The sequence below is a fragment of the Malus domestica genome, chromosome 05 (genome assembly GCF_042453785.1).
Source record: "Malus domestica chromosome 05, GDT2T_hap1".
NCBI classification, from domain to species: domain Eukaryota; kingdom Viridiplantae; phylum Streptophyta; class Magnoliopsida; order Rosales; family Rosaceae; genus Malus; species Malus domestica.
This window is the reverse complement of record NC_091665.1, coordinates 43,018,494-43,035,468: the sequence shown is the minus strand read 5'-3', so window position 1 is coordinate 43,035,468 and position 16,975 is coordinate 43,018,494. Positions and strand designations below refer to the sequence as shown.

The window sequence follows — 16,975 nt, the reverse complement described above, 5'->3', positions numbered from 1 at the left end:
CGCCAAAGCTGCCACCTTACTCTTCCTAATCTCGTTATAACATGCAAACCCTAGAAGCGGTGATAGGATAACACAAACCAACAGAAAGAAAGGAGAAAAGCAGAGCAAGCAAACATGGCAGTATTTCACGTCGCAAAAAATGTTATGTTCAACCTCTCCAGATCTTTTCCTCGATCCTCTCAGTCACTCTCCCTCAGATATTCATCTCAGAAGGTATCCCGCGTTTGCTTCACCACCGCCTCCAAATTCTCCATGGTAACATTTACAGATACGGGTTAGGCTAGTTAGTTAGGGCAGTATGCTCGTATGGTCAAAAAATGTAGTAAACATATTTGTGTCAATTGATTTCAGGGACGAAATGCGGCCGGAGAGAACAAGGGATATGACAACAACAACAAGAACTGGATGAATAAGGAACGAGAGTACGGGTCGGCGAACGTGAACAGCAGAGCGAAAGAAACCATGGGAGAAGGGCTAGAAAAGACGAAGCGAAAAGCAGAGGAGACGAAAGAGACGACCAAGGATTACGCGGAGGAAGCAAAGGAGAAGGCAAAGAGAGCAGCCGAGACTATGGCGGAGAAGGCGAAAGAGGGAACGAACAGAGCAGCGGAGACGGCTGAGAGCACCAAGGAGAAAGCTAAAGAGTACGGTTACGAGACAAAGGAGAAGACCGAGGAGGTGGCGGACACACTGACAGAAAAAGCGAAGGAGGGGACTCAGAGGGCAGCCGAGACAGCGGAGAGCGCGAAGGAGAAGGCCAAAGAGAATATGTGGGGGATGAAGGAGAAAACAGAGGATGCGGTGGGAACTGTGGCGGAGAAGGTGAAGGAGGGGACTAGTAAGGCGGCGGAGACGGCAAAGGGCACAGTGAAAGGGGCGTGGGGGGCGGTGAAGGAGACAGGGCAGAAGATTAAGGAGACGGTGGTAGCTCCTGATGAGGAAGTAGGAGCGGTGGCCATTGATGATGACTCTACTAGTGAGAGTGATGTGGATGTTGACGTGGATGGCGATGGAGTGGCGGAAGGGAAGGTGATGGAAGCGGATGTGGTGGAACTAAAGGCGGCGTGCCGGCAAGGGCCTTGAGAAGTAATATTGAGACTTACAATTTTTCTTTTAATTTGCAGCTTTTTTGATCGATGAATTAGTTTATTTGCTTTTTGCAAAATGTGCATTCTAATAATAAATCTAAACCGTTGAAATAACCTGTGTTTTGAGATGCATCGACATACTTCATCTCCGTTCAGGTTGATGCATGCCTTTAGATTATTTAGATTAATTACTTGGTCAAGTAAAATTGCAGTAATCACACATCGATAATCAGAACCAATTAATCAAAATTAATGATGGTATTTGAAGTGTTAACGGTGTTTGTAAAGGAAGTCCACATAAGCTTCATATTGTGTTACAATTTAGCAATTACGCGAGTTTCACTCTTGCGATGTACTTACTACTTTGACATATGATTAGTGTGACGGTACATGATTAGTGTGAGTGTAGGGGTCACCAAAAGGAGGTGACATATATCATGCTAATTACGCCTGATTCGATTCTTAGCCGACCTTGCATTTTGAAGCTCTTATACATTACGTGGCTTGAAATCAACTGCTTGAGATCACCCATGCCATGGCAGCTTATTCTTCCCCGATCGTTGTGCGGCTTGTGCCTCTTTTGCTAACGTAGGTTAATAAGAATTTCGAGGGGACAAGAACCAAAAATATTAAAATTATTTATGAAATAATTTAAGATATGGGCGAAAACTAAATAATACTCACAATTGTGCACTACTATCTACAAAATCAGCTACGAGTGGGTTTGTAGGTTAACCACACTCCTCACTCCTTCTCCCATCCTCACGTTATCAATTTGATGATGTCCGAAATCTCATGTGAACCGTCACAAGACTTGAATTGTCATTTTCAATGTGACTCACGACAGCTGTGATTCAAAAAGTTCTACCCCGGATGAAACCACATTGATACTTCCCAAAGTTAAAAGAGGTTCTCGTAGACGGCGGAATCACATTGATAGTTCCATTTATTAAGAGTTAAAAAGGTTCTCTTAGATGACGGATGCATGTTCAAGAGTTATAAGCTTTTAAATAGATAGGAGGAACAACAAGATTTAGATGCATAAGTGAAGAGACTTCAACAAGAAGATTTATGACACGTCCTAACCCAAATATTCAAATGACACCTGGATGACAAGTGCTGGCCGACATCCAAGAGTGACAAAAGCTATGAGTGTAATGCTAAACTTGGTCTTCTCCTTAAGGATTATTTTAATCAAGATTCGGACAAAATTTTAATCTAGGTGAGTGTAATGCTAAACTTGGTTGCCCTGTAAGATAACTTGTTTGTCAAATTACATGACAATGCTCTACTTAACTGAATAATGTAACCATGGTTCACCAAGATAACTTGTTTGTCAAATTACATGACAATGCTCTACTTAACTGAATAATGTAACCATGGTTCACCAAAAATCACAGAAATTTGAGATATCTGCGGCAAGCAATAAAAAAAATGGAATCAACCAATCAGGAAATGGCATTGGTCAGATATAAGGCATGCTTCTTCAATTCCTAATTCATTCTTGAAAAATAACTTTTATGGGGAAAAGTACGGAATGACTTTTTTGGAGTGCAAATAACAGATCTGTCAAATGACTTATCTTAAGAAATCTAGTAAATTGAAGCTTCACGGCCTCATAGATTTGCACATACGAAGCTAAACATGGAAGAGAAACACCAATTAACAACAAACAATGATCAGCTTCCAAAACCAAATCAACCAAATGATGCTATAATTTTCTATGAAAAATATAAAATAAAAAAAAAACCCATCAAATCCCAAAGCGTAAAGAACAAATCTTTAGCGGGACCCCTCAATTCCCAATGCAATACAGTTCTAGGGATTTGAATATGAACTTGTTAATTGACATATATGTAAGTACCTGAGCTGTGAAGATGGTGGATTTCCGAAACTATACTCGGTGGCAGTCGTACTGAAATCGTCGGGGCAGTAAAAAAGCGAATAGTTTGGGCTCCAAAGAGTAAATTGATGGAATTTTAAAACCCTCTTGAACATGGCCCACTTATTTTCCATACTTGTTCTGGGCCACAAATCAATCAAAACGATATGGGCTTTTTAGCCCTAGAGCCCATATTAAGATTGGGGATTGAGAGTCGGCTATTGAGACAAAATTGAGTCGACTTTTGAGACAAAAGTGATGATCTTTGTAGGCTACAGGAGCTCCCCAGCAACTGACAGTCACACGTGTCAAGCGCCAAAGCTGCCACCTTACTCTTCCTAATCTCGTTATAACATGCAAACCCTAGAAACGGTGATAGGATAACACAAACCAACCGAAAGAAAGGAGAAAACAGAGCAGGCAAACATGGCAGTGTTTTCCGTAGCAGATAATGCTATGTTCAACCTCTCCAGATCTTTTCCTCGTTTCTCTCAGCCACCCTCTCTCAGATATTCATCTCAGAAAGTCTCCCGCGTCTGCTTCATCTCCGCCTCCAAATCCGAGGTAACATTTACAGATACGGGTTTGGCTAGTTAGTTAGGGCAGTATGCTCGTATTGTCAAAAATTGTAGTTTAACATATTTGTGTCAATTGATTTCAGGGACGAAATGCGGCCGGGGAGAACAAGGGATATGACAAAGCGAAAGAAACCATGGGAGAAGGCCTAGAAAACACGAAGCGAAAAGCCGAGGAAATGAAAGAGACGACCAAGGATTACGCGCAGGAAGCAAAGGATAAGACGAAGAGCGCAGCTGAGACTATGGAGGAGAATACGAAGAGCGCAGCTGGGACTATGGAGGAGAAGGCGAAAGAGGGAACGAATAGAGCAGCGGAGACGGTGGAGAGCACCAAGGAGAAAGCTAAAGAGTACGGTTACGAGACAAAGGAGAAGACCAATGAGATGGCGGACACTGTGACAGAAAAAGTGGGGGAGGGGACTCAGAGGGCAGCCGAGACAGCGGAGAGCGCGAAGGAGAAGGCCAAAGAGAATATGTGGGGGATGGAGAAGAAAACAGAGGATGCGGTGGGAACTTTGGCGGAGAAGGTGGAGGAGGGGAGAAGTAAGGCGGCGGAGACGGCAAAGGACACAGTGGAAGGGGCTTGGGGGGCGGTGAAGGAGACGGGGCAGAAGATTAAGGAGACGGTGGTAGCTCCTGATGAGGAAGTGGGAGGTGGTGGCCATTGATGATGACTACTAGTGAGAGTGATGTGGAAGTTGATGTGGATGGCGATGGCGTGGCGGAAGGGAATGTGATGGATGCCAACTAAGGCGGCATGCCAGCAAGGGCCTTGTGAAGTAATATTGAGACTTACAATATTTCGTTTTTAATTTACAGCTGTTGTGATCGATGAATTGTGCATTCTAATAATAAATCTAAACCATTGAAATAAGCCGTGTTTTGAGATGCATCGACGTACTTCATTTTGTAAAAGGAATTATGTATTCTCTAAAATCAGAAAAAAATAATAATAGAATTTTGATTGTTACACCCATAATATGCATGCCTTTAGATTAATTACTTGGTCAAGTAAAAGTGCAGTAATCACATCGATAATCAGAACCAATTAATCAAAATTAATGATGGTATTTGAAGTGTTAGCGGTGTTGGCAAAGGAAGTCCACACAAGCCTCATATTGTGTTACAATTTAGCAATTATGTGAGTTTCATTCTTGCGAATGTACTTACTACTTTGAAATATGATTAGCGTGACGGTACATGATTAGAGTGAGTATAGGGGTCACCAAAAGGAGGTGACAATATATATCATGCTAATTACGTCTGATTCTATTCTTAGCCGACCTAGCATTTTGAAACTCTTATACATTATGTGGCTTGAAATCAACTGCCATGGGTTGTTATTGAGATCACCCATGGCATGGCAGCTTGATACCATGGCAGCTTATTCTCCCCGTTTGTTGTGCGGCTTGTCCCTCTTTTTGCTTAACGTAGGTTAATAAGAATTTCGAGGGGACACGAGCCAAAAATATTAAAATTATTTATGAAATAGTTTAAGATATTGGTGAAAACTAAATAATACTCATAATTGTGCACTACTATCTACAAAATTTCAGCTACAAGTGGGTTTGTAGGTTAACCACACTCCTGACTCCTTCTCCCCTCCCTCAAAGTCATCAATTCGGTGATGTCCAAAATCATGTGTACTCGTCACAAGACTTGAATTGTCAGTTTCAACGTGAATGTCGAAATTTGTGATTCAAAAAGTTCTACCTGGATCGAACCATTGATACTTCTAGAGTTAAAAAGGTTATTGGAGATGGCGGAATCACTATAAAGAGTGAAAAGAGGTTGTCGTAGATGGCGGATGCATGTTCAAGAGTTATAAGCTTTTAAATAGACGGGAGGAACAACCGGATTTAGATGCATATGTGAAGAGACTTCAATAACAGGATTTAGATGAATAAGTGGAGAGACTTCAACAACTTTATATTTGGATTTGAGAAATGAGTTTTTGATGGTTTCCATGACAGATGGTTACAGGCTCTTCTAATTTTGTTAACATGATGAATTATGGTGATGACAAATATTGGAGAAAAAATGTCAACAACATAGACAACAATTATTTTCTGTGAAAAATAATTTAGGTAAAATTAGGATTATAAATTGTCCTTCTAATTATATGTTGATAAGTTGTTTGGACCTGATTTTACATTTTCAACCCAAGCAATCGAGATTGTCGGATGATTATGAAGAATTCTAGACGTTGGAATGTGATTAACTTTGTAGCATTATTGGCTTGTTTCTAATATTTTTCTAGATATTACTATTGGATTATTGTAGTAATTATCTTGTGAAAATATTAAAATGAGCTTGAAGAGTGCAGATTGAAATCAAGGACTTTTCTTCCTCCACAGGTCTGTTCGGGATTCTCGTATTGGAGTTTTAAGTGTATTGGGAAATTATCTTCTAATAATTCAAGAACGGAGGAGTTCAAACAACATGTGTAGATATGGAAGATTCATAGCCACTGAGTATCTTGACAAAATGCCAAGTATTTTAATTAAATGGGATTAATGAAATTGCATGCATTATCATATCCAGGAAAAGGTGGGATTGCATACAAGATGCGGAGGTAAAGTGGGACTGCATCAAGTTGCTACAAAGGAACACGTGGATTTTGAACGATGGTGATGAAGCAATTAGGATTGAATCTTTGAAAAATATTGTATTGGAAGGTCAGGAGGGAAAAGATGGGATCAAGCTTTGATTGATGTGATACGGCGTGGACTTATGTGCATATAAGATAAAGTTTTCAGAGCTTCATTTATTATTGTGATTATGCATGGGATAAGTGCGTGGTCAGCATCAACAAATAAAGACTCAGAGTCACAGTGCAATTGGGATTGGTTTTCACGACTTGGGCATGCTAGTCTCTATAAATACGAAGCGGCAAACGACTAAAAGACTCCCTTCAATTCAACACAAAAATTGTCATGTGCAAAACTTCTCAACAACTTTAAGATTTTATCCTTCTTCCAAGGATAGGGCTGTATAGGGCCTAGGGAGCATCCGGCCCCACTCAATTTTGTATGTGTGTGTACTTTTGCATTCTAATTCCTAAACCCTAATTAAACTACAAATAGAAAAATAGATTGCATTTCAATTCTAACGTCAGTTCTAATTAAACTATAAAAAAATGGTCAAGTGGAAAAAAGACAAGGTGTATCTGCTAGTTTATATACTTGTGACATTAGCACTAACTCTTCCAGTTGCTACTACCACCATTGAAAAAGCATTTTCGGCCATAACATTTCTGAATCAATTGAGAAATCGAATAGAAGATCAACAGATGAATGATAACATGATTATTTTTATAGAGATATTTGATGGTATTGGTAATGATGTTGTCATGCACCACTTTAAAAATACGAAAACACGTCAAAGAATATTGTAAGATGTTGTATGAAAAACTTTATGGATTAATATATAAGAGTTTTGTGCAGTAAATTCTTGAGTTTTTTTTATTTTACCTTGTTGTTTGAGGATGCCCCCATTCTTACAAATTTCTAGCTTCGTCCCTGACTTCTCCCTTTTCTTCTCGCCAATACATCTTCAGTTTTGATAAACAACATTGTGAAGGCAACCGATGACATCTTCAGTTTGGATAAACAACATTGGAGCCGTAGAATCAGCCGATCAAGGAGCACCTTCAGTTTGGATAAACAACATTGCTTCGAGACCGACTGGTTATTTATCCAAGTCTTGGTCGACAAGGATTTTTGAGTCCTTGTTGGTAGAAGTCATCTCATCAGCCTTTTCGGCGAAGTGAGGTATTACAGGTAACTAGGCTCGACATATTTGACGCCGAGTTGTTTTATGATTGGATATTCACAAATCAGTTTTAGAAGCCGAACCACATTTACCATCAAGACATACATCTATTTCAAGTATTTATGTATGTATAGTCTAGTGCCAGTTCAACTTGCTTATACTCTCACGAATATAATCATCGTGATCGAACCTGGCGTCGACGATCTGTGAACTTCACAGAACTAACAACCTTATTTTTAGGCTTTAGAACCTGAAGACCGAGACAGGTTCCTTCCTTGATCGCAGTCGCAAGATCAAGAAGTCAGCAGCGTGTCAACATATTTTACTCCGGCCGAGCTCGGCCGACGAGTTGGCATGCCCTGCACATAACCGAATGACGTAGTTAACTCATTAGTTATTCGGTTTGAGCGCCACGTAGGCTTAGTAGTTTTTAGGGTCAACATAAGTATATCGTGAATGCCTTTGTGCCATATATGTGTTAAAAAGGAAAACTTTTGGACATGACATTCATGATTTAAAATTGTGCAACAATCGCATTGTTAAGTAATCTTCGTAAATTACATATTAGATAATAGGTGTTAAAAGCACTACTAGAAACATTTTCTTAGAAAAAAAATTGTAATCATCACTTTCTTTTTTCGAATGTGTTGATTTTATTTATTTAAAAAAAATAAAATCAGACTAAGTTATCCGATGACAAGTTATATGCAAATACTTTTTACTACAGTAATAGAAAAATGTTGAGCGCTTACATAATAGTATAGGTTCGAATCATGTCGGTGACTAATCTAACATTTAATTAACAAAATTATCATTAGTTAAAAAGAAATGACAAGCTATAATACACAAGTATTTAATTTCCAGTCTACAAATTTCGTATGTAACACCTTGAATAAATACCACCACAAAACTGAGTGACAAAAAGCATAAAATAATTTCAATATCAATTTCACTGGAGTAGGAATGTTTTTAGAATTAAACTAGATGGCTGCTTTTCCATCTTGCCAATACCTAAGAGAATACTGTAGTAATATCTGACTTGTGAATCATAGAACATGTGGAAGTATGCAGAGCCCCCACCCATTGACCAATACACGCGTCGAGCAACAGGGCTGCCATCTTATCTCCCCAAACAAGAAGCAACCCCAGAAAGCGGTGGCCGGATATAATACCACGACGGAAAACAAAATTTAACAGGGAAACAGAAAGAAAGAAAGAACAGAAAGAGAGCAAACAGAGAGCAATCAGAACAGCAAAGATGGTAGTTATTTCCATGGCACAAAATATCATCTTCAACCTCTCCAAGTCTTTCCCTCAAACCCCTTCATCACTCTCTCTCAGAAATTCCTCTCACAAAGTCTCGAGAGTCTGCTTCGCCTCCGCCTCCAAATCCTCCGAGGTAATTAGTTATATAAGTACGTGATTAACAGTAGCACTTGTCGACGAATGTAAGAATCCGACATCGAAAAATTGATCACATAAAAATACAATATATAATGAATGGTTCCACCCCTGTTTTCACAAGGTATGTGCAAGTTAGGGATAACATCGGTGCACTTAGTAGTAGATAATTGGTCCGTCTCTCTAAAATTTTCTTGATGCATTCATAATTTAATTTGATCCGGTATACGCTTGAACTTCAGGATCGAAATGCACCAGAAGGGAATAGAGATTCGAGGGCCAACTGGGCATATGATGACAAGAAGTGGAGGAATGAGAACGTGAATTACAAAGGAAAGGATCCAGCAGATGAACTCAAGGATAAGCCGAAGAGCGCAGCCGAGACCATGGCGGAGAAGGCTAAAGAGGGAGTGAACAGAGCAGCGGAGACGGCAGAGAGCGCCAAGGAGAAAGCAAAACAGTACGGTTATGAAACAAAGGAGAAAACCAAAGAAATGGCCGACACTGCGGCTGAGAAGGCAAAGGAGGGAACTTATGAGGCCGTGGAGACGGCGGAGCAGGCCAAGGAGAAGGCGAAAGAGAATGTTTGGAGTATGAAGGAGAAAACAGAGGACGTGGCAGAAACGGTGGCGGAGAAGGTGAAGAAGGCGACGAGCAAGGCAGCAGAGACGGCGAAGAACACAGTGAAGGGGGCGTGGGGGGCCGTGAAGGAGACGGGGGATAAGATCAAGGAGACAGTGGTTGGGACTTCATCGGACTCTGACGATGAGCTGGCGGTGGAGGAGAATGTTGTGGGGGTTTTGGATGACGGTGTGGAGGTGGTGGAAATATTGGATGAGGAGGGGAACGTTGTGGATGTTACGAGGCGGATTAGGAAGCCTGAAGACGATGAGGTGGCCGCGGAGGAGAATGTTGTGGACGTTCTGGATGAGGATGTGATGGTGGTGGAGATATTGGATGAGAAGGGGAATGTTGTGGATGTTAGGAGGCGGATTCGGAGGCCTGAAGATGATGTGAAGAAATAGTGATGTTTTCGAGAAGGAAACTTTGCTCAGTAGTTGCATTGCATATCATGGAAGGAGTTGAAGCTGAATGTTTGGTACTTGAAGACTTGTAGTTAGTAAATCAGAGGTGGTATGTTTGAAGTGGCATTAATGTTTTCATCTTTTCGTTTTTTCTTTGCTTTTCAAATGTATATTTTATAACTTTGCCTTAGTATTTTTCTTTTTGACCAAACGATATTTTTACAGAAAGTGGACTAGCAATGACAATGTGGTCAACCTTCGTTCTCTGTTGTGAGCCTCGTTAGCGCTCTGAACCATCTGTTTTTTTAATAGCACAAACATACATTTTTATTCTTAAACGAGAAATAGAGCAGTATTTTTGTTCTTCTATACTCAAATTTAATTTTTTTTAATTCGTATTTTAGATAAATTTAACATAGACTATTACTTGTATAAAAAAAATATAGGTTACAACCAAATTCGAATTCTTCTGGACAAAGTTAGTTTGTTGAAGAATGACAATGGACTTTGACTAATCCAACACTTTGAGTGTTATACAAGAAAATATGAGAGAGAGAGAGAGAGAGAGAGAGAGAGAGAGAGAGAGAGTCACCGTGGAAATGTTCTTATCAATGGGGACACGATTGTCATTATGAATAGAATTGGCGTCCAATTAGCGGAGAATGATTCTCTCCCCTCTGTGGAAAGAGACGGAAAGAAGAGATGAGAGAATTTTAGTCCCTAATTAGCATGGTGATGTCATATAGAACATAGAAGAGAAGAAATCTGTCCAACAAGAGTACAGATTCTCTCATGATTTTAAAAAACAGAGTTTAAAGATCAAATGATCCGAACCATTGAAATTTGATCAAACAGCTACAATTATTATAACTTTTATAATAATCTATTGTTTGTAACCGTTAAATTAAATTTTAACGGTCCGAATCATTTGATATTTTAAGTTTCATTTTTTTTGATCTGAAGAGGATATGTACTCTTCCAACAAAAACACCACAAAATAAAATTTTAAATAAGGAAATGGAAAATTGTTGTGTATACAAGACTCGAGAGTAATGTATGATTGCAGTAAGATCGGCAGAAGAGAGAGACAGAGAGGAGAGAGAGAAGAAACAGTAGTTGCTGAAGTCTGAGTGTCTGACACAGCAGCCAAAAACCCATTGACGACCGCCACTAGCCAGTAGCCACCCTCTTCCGCCCTTACCTGCCGCCTCTGCAGGCTCTGGTCTCTCTTATTCCCCTGTTCCTGTGGTCCATCTCCTACCCCTACACCTGCATATATCTAAAAACCCAATACAGCTAAAACTCTCATCTTTTTCTTCTCATAATATTTCTGCGGTTTTTTTTGTGTGGTGATATTTATCATTGGGTCTGAAAGTTTTAGCATATCGGAACGGAAAGGCCGACACTTTGGACCGTTTTCCGGTAAAGGCTGAATTTTTCTGTACTGGGTTTCCTGTATTTGATGGATCAAAAGCAAATGGACTGGGAATTTTTGATCAGTTCTAACTTTTTCTGAGCTGGGTTGGTGAGATAGATGCTGTTATGTGACGGAAAATCGTTTCCGGTATTGTCTCTAGCTCCCACAGATTACTACAACCTCTCCCTCCCTCTCCTCTCCCCCTCTCCTTTTTCTGGGTTTTCTGCATATCCGCCACCCGTCCAAAATTCCAGAAAAAAGAAGCAGCAAGTCAAACCGATTCGTCTCAAACTCTGACACCGTTTCTAGAAGGTGAAAAAGAAATCCTCGCGGATATCGCTCGATTTCAAGACCAGATTTTCCACAAATTTCAATTATCACTTGGGCTTTAATTGTTTCATTATTCAATGTGAATGATGAAGTGAATGGCCGATGGGTTTGGATGTAACCCTGGTTGGTGGGTGGGAACAAGAAGGAAGGAACACCCGGCATGCAGAGAGAGAGCAAGATAACGATAACGATCGCCGTTAGTTTTGGCAGTTTTGGGTGTCGAGACTCGAGAGTAGATTATCTAGGACTAGCTACGGACACGTTTAGCACACCCTCACAATGATACAATTTCCTCCTCTTTATAAACCTCTGCATGTCGCTTGAAGCCCCACATCAATCCATCAAACAATTTAAGACCATCACAAGAGAGAAAGCAACATGCAGCAACAGCAGCAGGAGGGGGGTGAGCAGAAGGAGCAGCAGAACCAGGATCAGCGGTTGAAGGCGGCGGAGCAGCAGAACCAGCAGCCGCACGGGTGCCCGCGGTGCCAGTCCATGAACACCAAGTTCTGCTACTACAACAACTACAGTCTCTCTCAGCCACGGTACTTTTGCAAGGCGTGTAGGAGGTACTGGACTCAGGGAGGGACCCTCAGGAACGTTCCCGTCGGCGGCGGATGCCGGAAGGGGAAGCGCGCCAAGGGGGGTTCCTCCTCGGCGTCAGCATCTCGGACCGTGCAGCCGCAGCCATCACAGAAAGAGCAGGACATGCAGAACAATTTGGGAATTGGCGGCGGGTCCGTGGGGATGTCTACGGCCAACCCGAGCGGTGGATTGGCTATTCACCATCAGTACTACCCTGGTTCTTCTCATGGGTACTTGTCATCTTTTGCAGGGCTTCAATCTCTGAGTCAATCTCAGCCGTTCAATGTTGGGGGCGGTCATGATCCTGCCTCGAACATGAGCCTGCTGCAGGGGTTCAATCTCTCAGTTCCTATGGTGGCGTTGCAGCCGCAGCAGCGTCAGCAGTTTTTTCAGGTGAGCGGCGCTAGGAGCAACAGTCTGTTGGATCAAGCTGCTCTGTACCCATCTGAGCATGATCTGTGGGCCCCCCAGAGCGTCGTCAACAGATCATCTGTGAATCCTTCTTCTTCTTCTGCAGCAGCAGCCTCGGACAGCGCTTTGTGGACCATGGGCCATAACAATCCCATCACCACCACCACCACCACCACCACCACCACTACCAGCAGCAGCGGCGGCGGCCCATCTCTGAACCCAAAGCAGTGGCCTGATCTGCCCGGATCATATGGCTCTCCTAATTGAGAGAGACTTTTAAGGCATGCGTATCCCTACAAAGCATGCAAATTAATCATATATTGACTTTTGCATACCAAAGGGAGATTAATACCATATGGATCTTTAAGTGTCACCCATTAATTTTCAGTTCTTATAATTATTTACTAAATTGGTTAATTATACTTGGTGGTTAAGGTATGTATGATTAATACCATATGGATCTCTAAGTGTCAAATGAAAGGGTAATATTTGGGTCTATAACCATATATAGCCTTTTGTTCAATTCCATTAGTTGGGTAGGTGGTGGTATTTTGAACTTGAAATTCATCGAAAGCTATTGAGCTAAATATTTGTGCTTTTGTTTTTGGTATTTTATGCCTTTATTGTTTGCTCTCATACTCCAAAATTAACGCTATCTATATCATATTTGTTGGCCACGTTGTTGAAGATTAACCTAATAACACAAGGGCATTCCAATTGTACGTGGGATTTAGACAAGTGCATTCCAATTGTACGTGGGACTCTTGTCATAGAAAAATGGTCAGTATGTGATTAGTCACTATATTTACTGAACACATTGTTGAAGACATATCTAAATAACAGAGATGATGTGTTCAACTTGTGTATGCATGTATGCATAACTCATACCGGTTATGTGGTCAATATCTAATCAATTATCTATACCATATTTACTAATCACGTTGTTGACGATTGATGTAATAAACAAAGTTGAATTCTATCTATGTATACGAAACTCTTACTAAATAGGCAATTAGTAGTGTGATCAATAAATGTTGAAGTTGTGTGAAAATGATGTCAAAGTGATGACTTGTACTTAATTCAAGGTCTTGAAGGAAAAGATGAAAAGCAAGAAGACAGTACTTGAACAGAAAGCTGGATGTAATGCAAGCACAGAGGAAGGTTTTAGCTAAATGTGTAGAAAAGTTGACGAACAAGAGTCATATGGGTAGGTCTTGTTGCATGTGGTGGTTGACTGCAAATGTTTTTGATGAAGGATGAATCACTTGAGACAGACTTCCAAATAGCTTTATGATTTTTTTTTTTGGTAATTTTGCTTTATGATTTATCATTGCACTTGGCAGGTTAAAGCCTGCCTCCTACAGCTACAAGCTCTCCTTACTTGCTTTAATTTTTGTAAAAAAATACTAATAATTCATATCAATGCATAAGTATTGGAAGAGAATGTGTCGTCTGCAAATGCAGGCATAGCTGTTAGAGACCATTGTGTTGATTGTAAGCGAGTGTATGATTTAATATTCGTACAATATATATTTTAAAATTTAAACACATCTAATGACAAAATAATATGATGGTATTGTTCATCATTGCTTAAGTGCGATGAGCTTAAATACCTCGTCGAAGATATAAGTTACTTGTCTACATATACTATTGCGATATGTGATATTTTGTACGAATCACACGACACCATCTAATCGCACTATTGGGCCGCTGAATTTGTGACGCCATATGGAGTATTAGATGTAGATAAGTCTCTTCACAGATTTACAACAATGTCAAATGAATTATAGATTGGAGCCTAAAGGAAGGGAGAGAAAGCCGGCATGGTTTGATTCCATTTGAAACAACACCGTCCACTTTCTATAGGACAGTGAGTCCAATTCCATCAATGAATCTTACTCTGCAAGGACCACCACTAGCACAGTTGATTAGCACTACATTTATTAATTAATTATTTCATAAACAATGATGTATTAGGGCTTGCAATCGCATGATGAATTAACATATAATAATCAATGCATTAAGACTGAAAGCAAAGATCCATATGGGATTGGGAGGGATTATTCTACAAATACAGAATGTTATGAGTGTTAAAGTAAACGAGTCTCGTATTGGTGGTCTATTAGATTTCTCCTTTCATTGATGTTTTCTTCTTTTATTGATGTTAAACTTTTTTATCTTCATATTCTCACACGCTCCTCATGTGTGGCAAATTTTTAAAGCAACCATGTGGCATGAATTGAGTGACATGAAGAATGTGTAACCGTTGGACTTTACACATGAATTAACCTACTCTGATATCATAAAAAAAAAAATTAAGATTCCATAAAAAGCCAAATAGCAATATAAAAAACAGTACAACTTACTTATACTCTTTTAAAGTTTATCTTTCAATCAACTTGAGACTCTTTGTCAGTAGGGAGGGCGTGAAGGTGGGTATTGTGGTTTCGGACTAAAAGAAAATCTTTGGTCTGCCACAGAGAGATCTCTGTCGCACAACAAAAAAGGAAACCCCGATTTTCTATTTGGGATGTACTATCACATATCTTTTTTTACTTCTTACACATCTTTTATGAATTTCTGTATGTTAATCTTCTTCAATTCATTCGATCCAAACGGCCGAAAACAAAAAATGTGTGGGAGAAATAAAAAGGGGTGTGTGGATATCACACCCCTTCTATTTTATAGCAAGCAAGGTTCTAAAATTCGCTAAACGTTAGTCGGACGGCGGGTTAGCGTTTAGTGTCTAGACGGATTTAAGTAAATTTCTTGTAAATAAGTGTATATTGACACTTACAAAAAAATATATTTGTATGAAATCTAATGATAAGATAATAAAAGAACGATAAAATGCAAAAAGAGTATCCAACAAATCCAAAATTTAAAAACATATTAAGCATATATGTCATATAATCATAGTGAGGAGTATTGTAGGATGACACATGTACAACAAGTTCACAATTTAAAACCACATAAAATGCAAAATAGGAGGAAAATAAGGAAATATAGTAATTGTCTTTAACATCCCGGAATTTAAGTTGATACACACCTATTCTATAAAATTAACAAAATTTCAAGATATAAACATAGGTGCATGCAGGGAACGCGAACTTAGAAAGTTAGAATAAAGATAGGAATTTTTTTTTTTCAATTTCAATTTCATAAAAAAAAAAAAGGGCCTAGCTTCGCCTAGGGCCGCCTAGAGCCCATTTGCTTTTTCCCACCGTTTTGCAAGAAGACGCCTTGGCCTCCCTCCGCCCAACGCCTAGACCCTTTTTAAGAACACTAATAGCAAGTGACTCAAAATTTCTTGTTTAAACCATAAACTCTAAAAGTGAATACTATTTAAATTTTCAAAGCAAGTTTGAGTGGAAATTGTTGAGACATGTAGACTGTAGTATATCTTATTTTGTATCGTTGTTGAGAGTATAAATTTTACGTTAAGAAAAGAATGAACATTGCATTTATTTATAAATAATTGGCTATTTTCTATATGTTTTTAATTAATTTTAGGAAGTTTTAACGAAACATTTTGGTACTGTTCACTTTTAATGAAAAACCAAATTTTTACATTTCACTGGTACTATTCACTACACCTTTATTTGTCATTTTTTTATTTATTAAAACTAAAGTTTTTTTTGGACTTTTCGTTAGTTTTCCTTTAATTTTATGGAACCTCAATTTCTTCAATTATAATAAGCTTAAGCTATGAAATAATTTTTACTGCAAACATTACAAGTTTCATCAAGTTTCATTTCAATTTGCTTTTGAGAAAGGCTGAATATCAATAAACAATTTTCCAGTTTTGTGATTAAATTTTGATGTATATTGGCTTACTATTTCTTTAAGAGTAAAATCTGCAATGGATAGTTTGTTAATTGGAATTTAAATGTTGGCCTTAACTAGTAGAATCTTAGGTGCATATTATGCTTGTAATTGCTGCCGTATCTTTGCTTATGTAGTGTTAGAGTAGTACCCACTTATTAAGGACTTAAACTTAGTGGTAATGTCTTTTGTTTTTTTCCAGCATCAGTAACTAATCCCAAGTACAAATATTACATGAGAAATGAATTCTCAATGTAAATGCTACATAGTTAGTTAGTTCTTATCCTTCAGAGCCTACAAGTGCAAAAGGAGCATCCATCCAAAAAGAATCACCCTAAGATGATCATCTCATGTCTATTTATTGTGTCAAAACAAAGTAAAATATGCTCTTGGAGTTTTGATGTGGAATAAAAAAAAATGGATTAAAGAATGACAAGCCACTGCAATTTGTATATGATGAGGATGTGTAAGACGATAAATACGAATAACTTAAAATCAGTATTCGAATATCTCCAACATAATAAAAATAAATAAAGAAATAGGTAAATATTCCTTTGAAATCCATCACTATCTTAGCCAAGAACTATTCGTTGGAAAAAAAAATATTCAGTCCCCACATCCATCCATTCTAAATTGAACGGTAAAGCACATTGGAGGTC

At 39.1% G+C, this 16,975-nt stretch overlaps 4 protein-coding genes across 5 annotated transcripts; all 4 read left to right on the top strand.

The window, feature by feature from the left end:
• Positions 1 to 79: 79 nt before the first annotated feature.
• LOC103434814 (uncharacterized protein ECU03_1610-like) lies at positions 80 to 1,202 on the top strand. 2 transcript variants are annotated; one of them, XM_070821659.1, is made up of 2 exons: positions 80 to 213; positions 352 to 1,202. In XM_070821659.1, exons 1-2 carry the CDS (start codon positions 115 to 117, stop codon positions 1,081 to 1,083), a joined length of 831 nt encoding a protein of 276 aa, XP_070677760.1. In that variant the 5' UTR covers positions 80 to 114; the 3' UTR covers positions 1,084 to 1,202. The 2 variants fall into 2 exon arrangements, with proteins under 2 accessions (XP_070677760.1, XP_008371387.2); XM_008373165.4 differs by having other exon boundaries at positions 80 to 255.
• Positions 1,203 to 3,340: 2,138 nt separating this feature from the next.
• Positions 3,341 to 4,422, top strand: LOC103434813 (uncharacterized protein ECU03_1610-like). Its single transcript, XM_008373164.4, has 2 exons — positions 3,341 to 3,534; positions 3,632 to 4,422. The coding sequence occupies exons 1-2, from the start codon at positions 3,397 to 3,399 to the stop codon at positions 4,214 to 4,216; spliced, it is 723 nt and encodes a 240-aa protein (XP_008371386.2). The 5' UTR covers positions 3,341 to 3,396; the 3' UTR covers positions 4,217 to 4,422.
• Positions 4,423 to 8,446: 4,024 nt separating this feature from the next.
• LOC103434812 (desiccation-related protein PCC3-06-like) lies at positions 8,447 to 10,014 on the top strand. The gene is made up of 2 exons (XM_008373163.4): positions 8,447 to 8,721; positions 8,966 to 10,014. The coding sequence occupies exons 1-2, from the start codon at positions 8,581 to 8,583 to the stop codon at positions 9,746 to 9,748; spliced, it is 924 nt and encodes a 307-aa protein (XP_008371385.2). The 5' UTR covers positions 8,447 to 8,580; the 3' UTR covers positions 9,749 to 10,014.
• A 684-nt stretch (positions 10,015 to 10,698) lies between these two features.
• Positions 10,699 to 13,078, top strand: LOC103435080 (dof zinc finger protein 1-like). Its single transcript, XM_008373476.2, has one exon. It carries the CDS (start codon positions 11,874 to 11,876, stop codon positions 12,756 to 12,758), a length of 885 nt encoding a protein of 294 aa, XP_008371698.1. The 5' UTR covers positions 10,699 to 11,873; the 3' UTR covers positions 12,759 to 13,078.
• Positions 13,079 to 16,975: the final 3,897 nt, after the last annotated feature.

Bases quoted from the DNA above. Each gene is read 5' to 3' on its own strand.
- LOC103434814 (XM_008373165.4), top strand. From the start codon at position 115: ATGGCAGTATTTCACGTCGCAAAAAATGTTATGTTCAACCTCTCCAGA. The intron at 256-351 runs GTAACATTTACA...AATTGATTTCAG, and splicing joins CCGCCTCCAAATTCTCCATG to GGACGAAATGCGGCCGGAGA.
- LOC103434813 (XM_008373164.4), top strand. From the start codon at position 3,397: ATGGCAGTGTTTTCCGTAGCAGATAATGCTATGTTCAACCTCTCCAGA. The intron at 3,535-3,631 runs GTAACATTTACA...AATTGATTTCAG, and splicing joins TCTCCGCCTCCAAATCCGAG to GGACGAAATGCGGCCGGGGA.
- LOC103434812 (XM_008373163.4), top strand. From the start codon at position 8,581: ATGGTAGTTATTTCCATGGCACAAAATATCATCTTCAACCTCTCCAAG. The intron at 8,722-8,965 runs GTAATTAGTTAT...CTTGAACTTCAG, and splicing joins CCGCCTCCAAATCCTCCGAG to GATCGAAATGCACCAGAAGG.
- LOC103435080 (XM_008373476.2), top strand. From the start codon at position 11,874: ATGCAGCAACAGCAGCAGGAGGGGGGTGAGCAGAAGGAGCAGCAGAAC.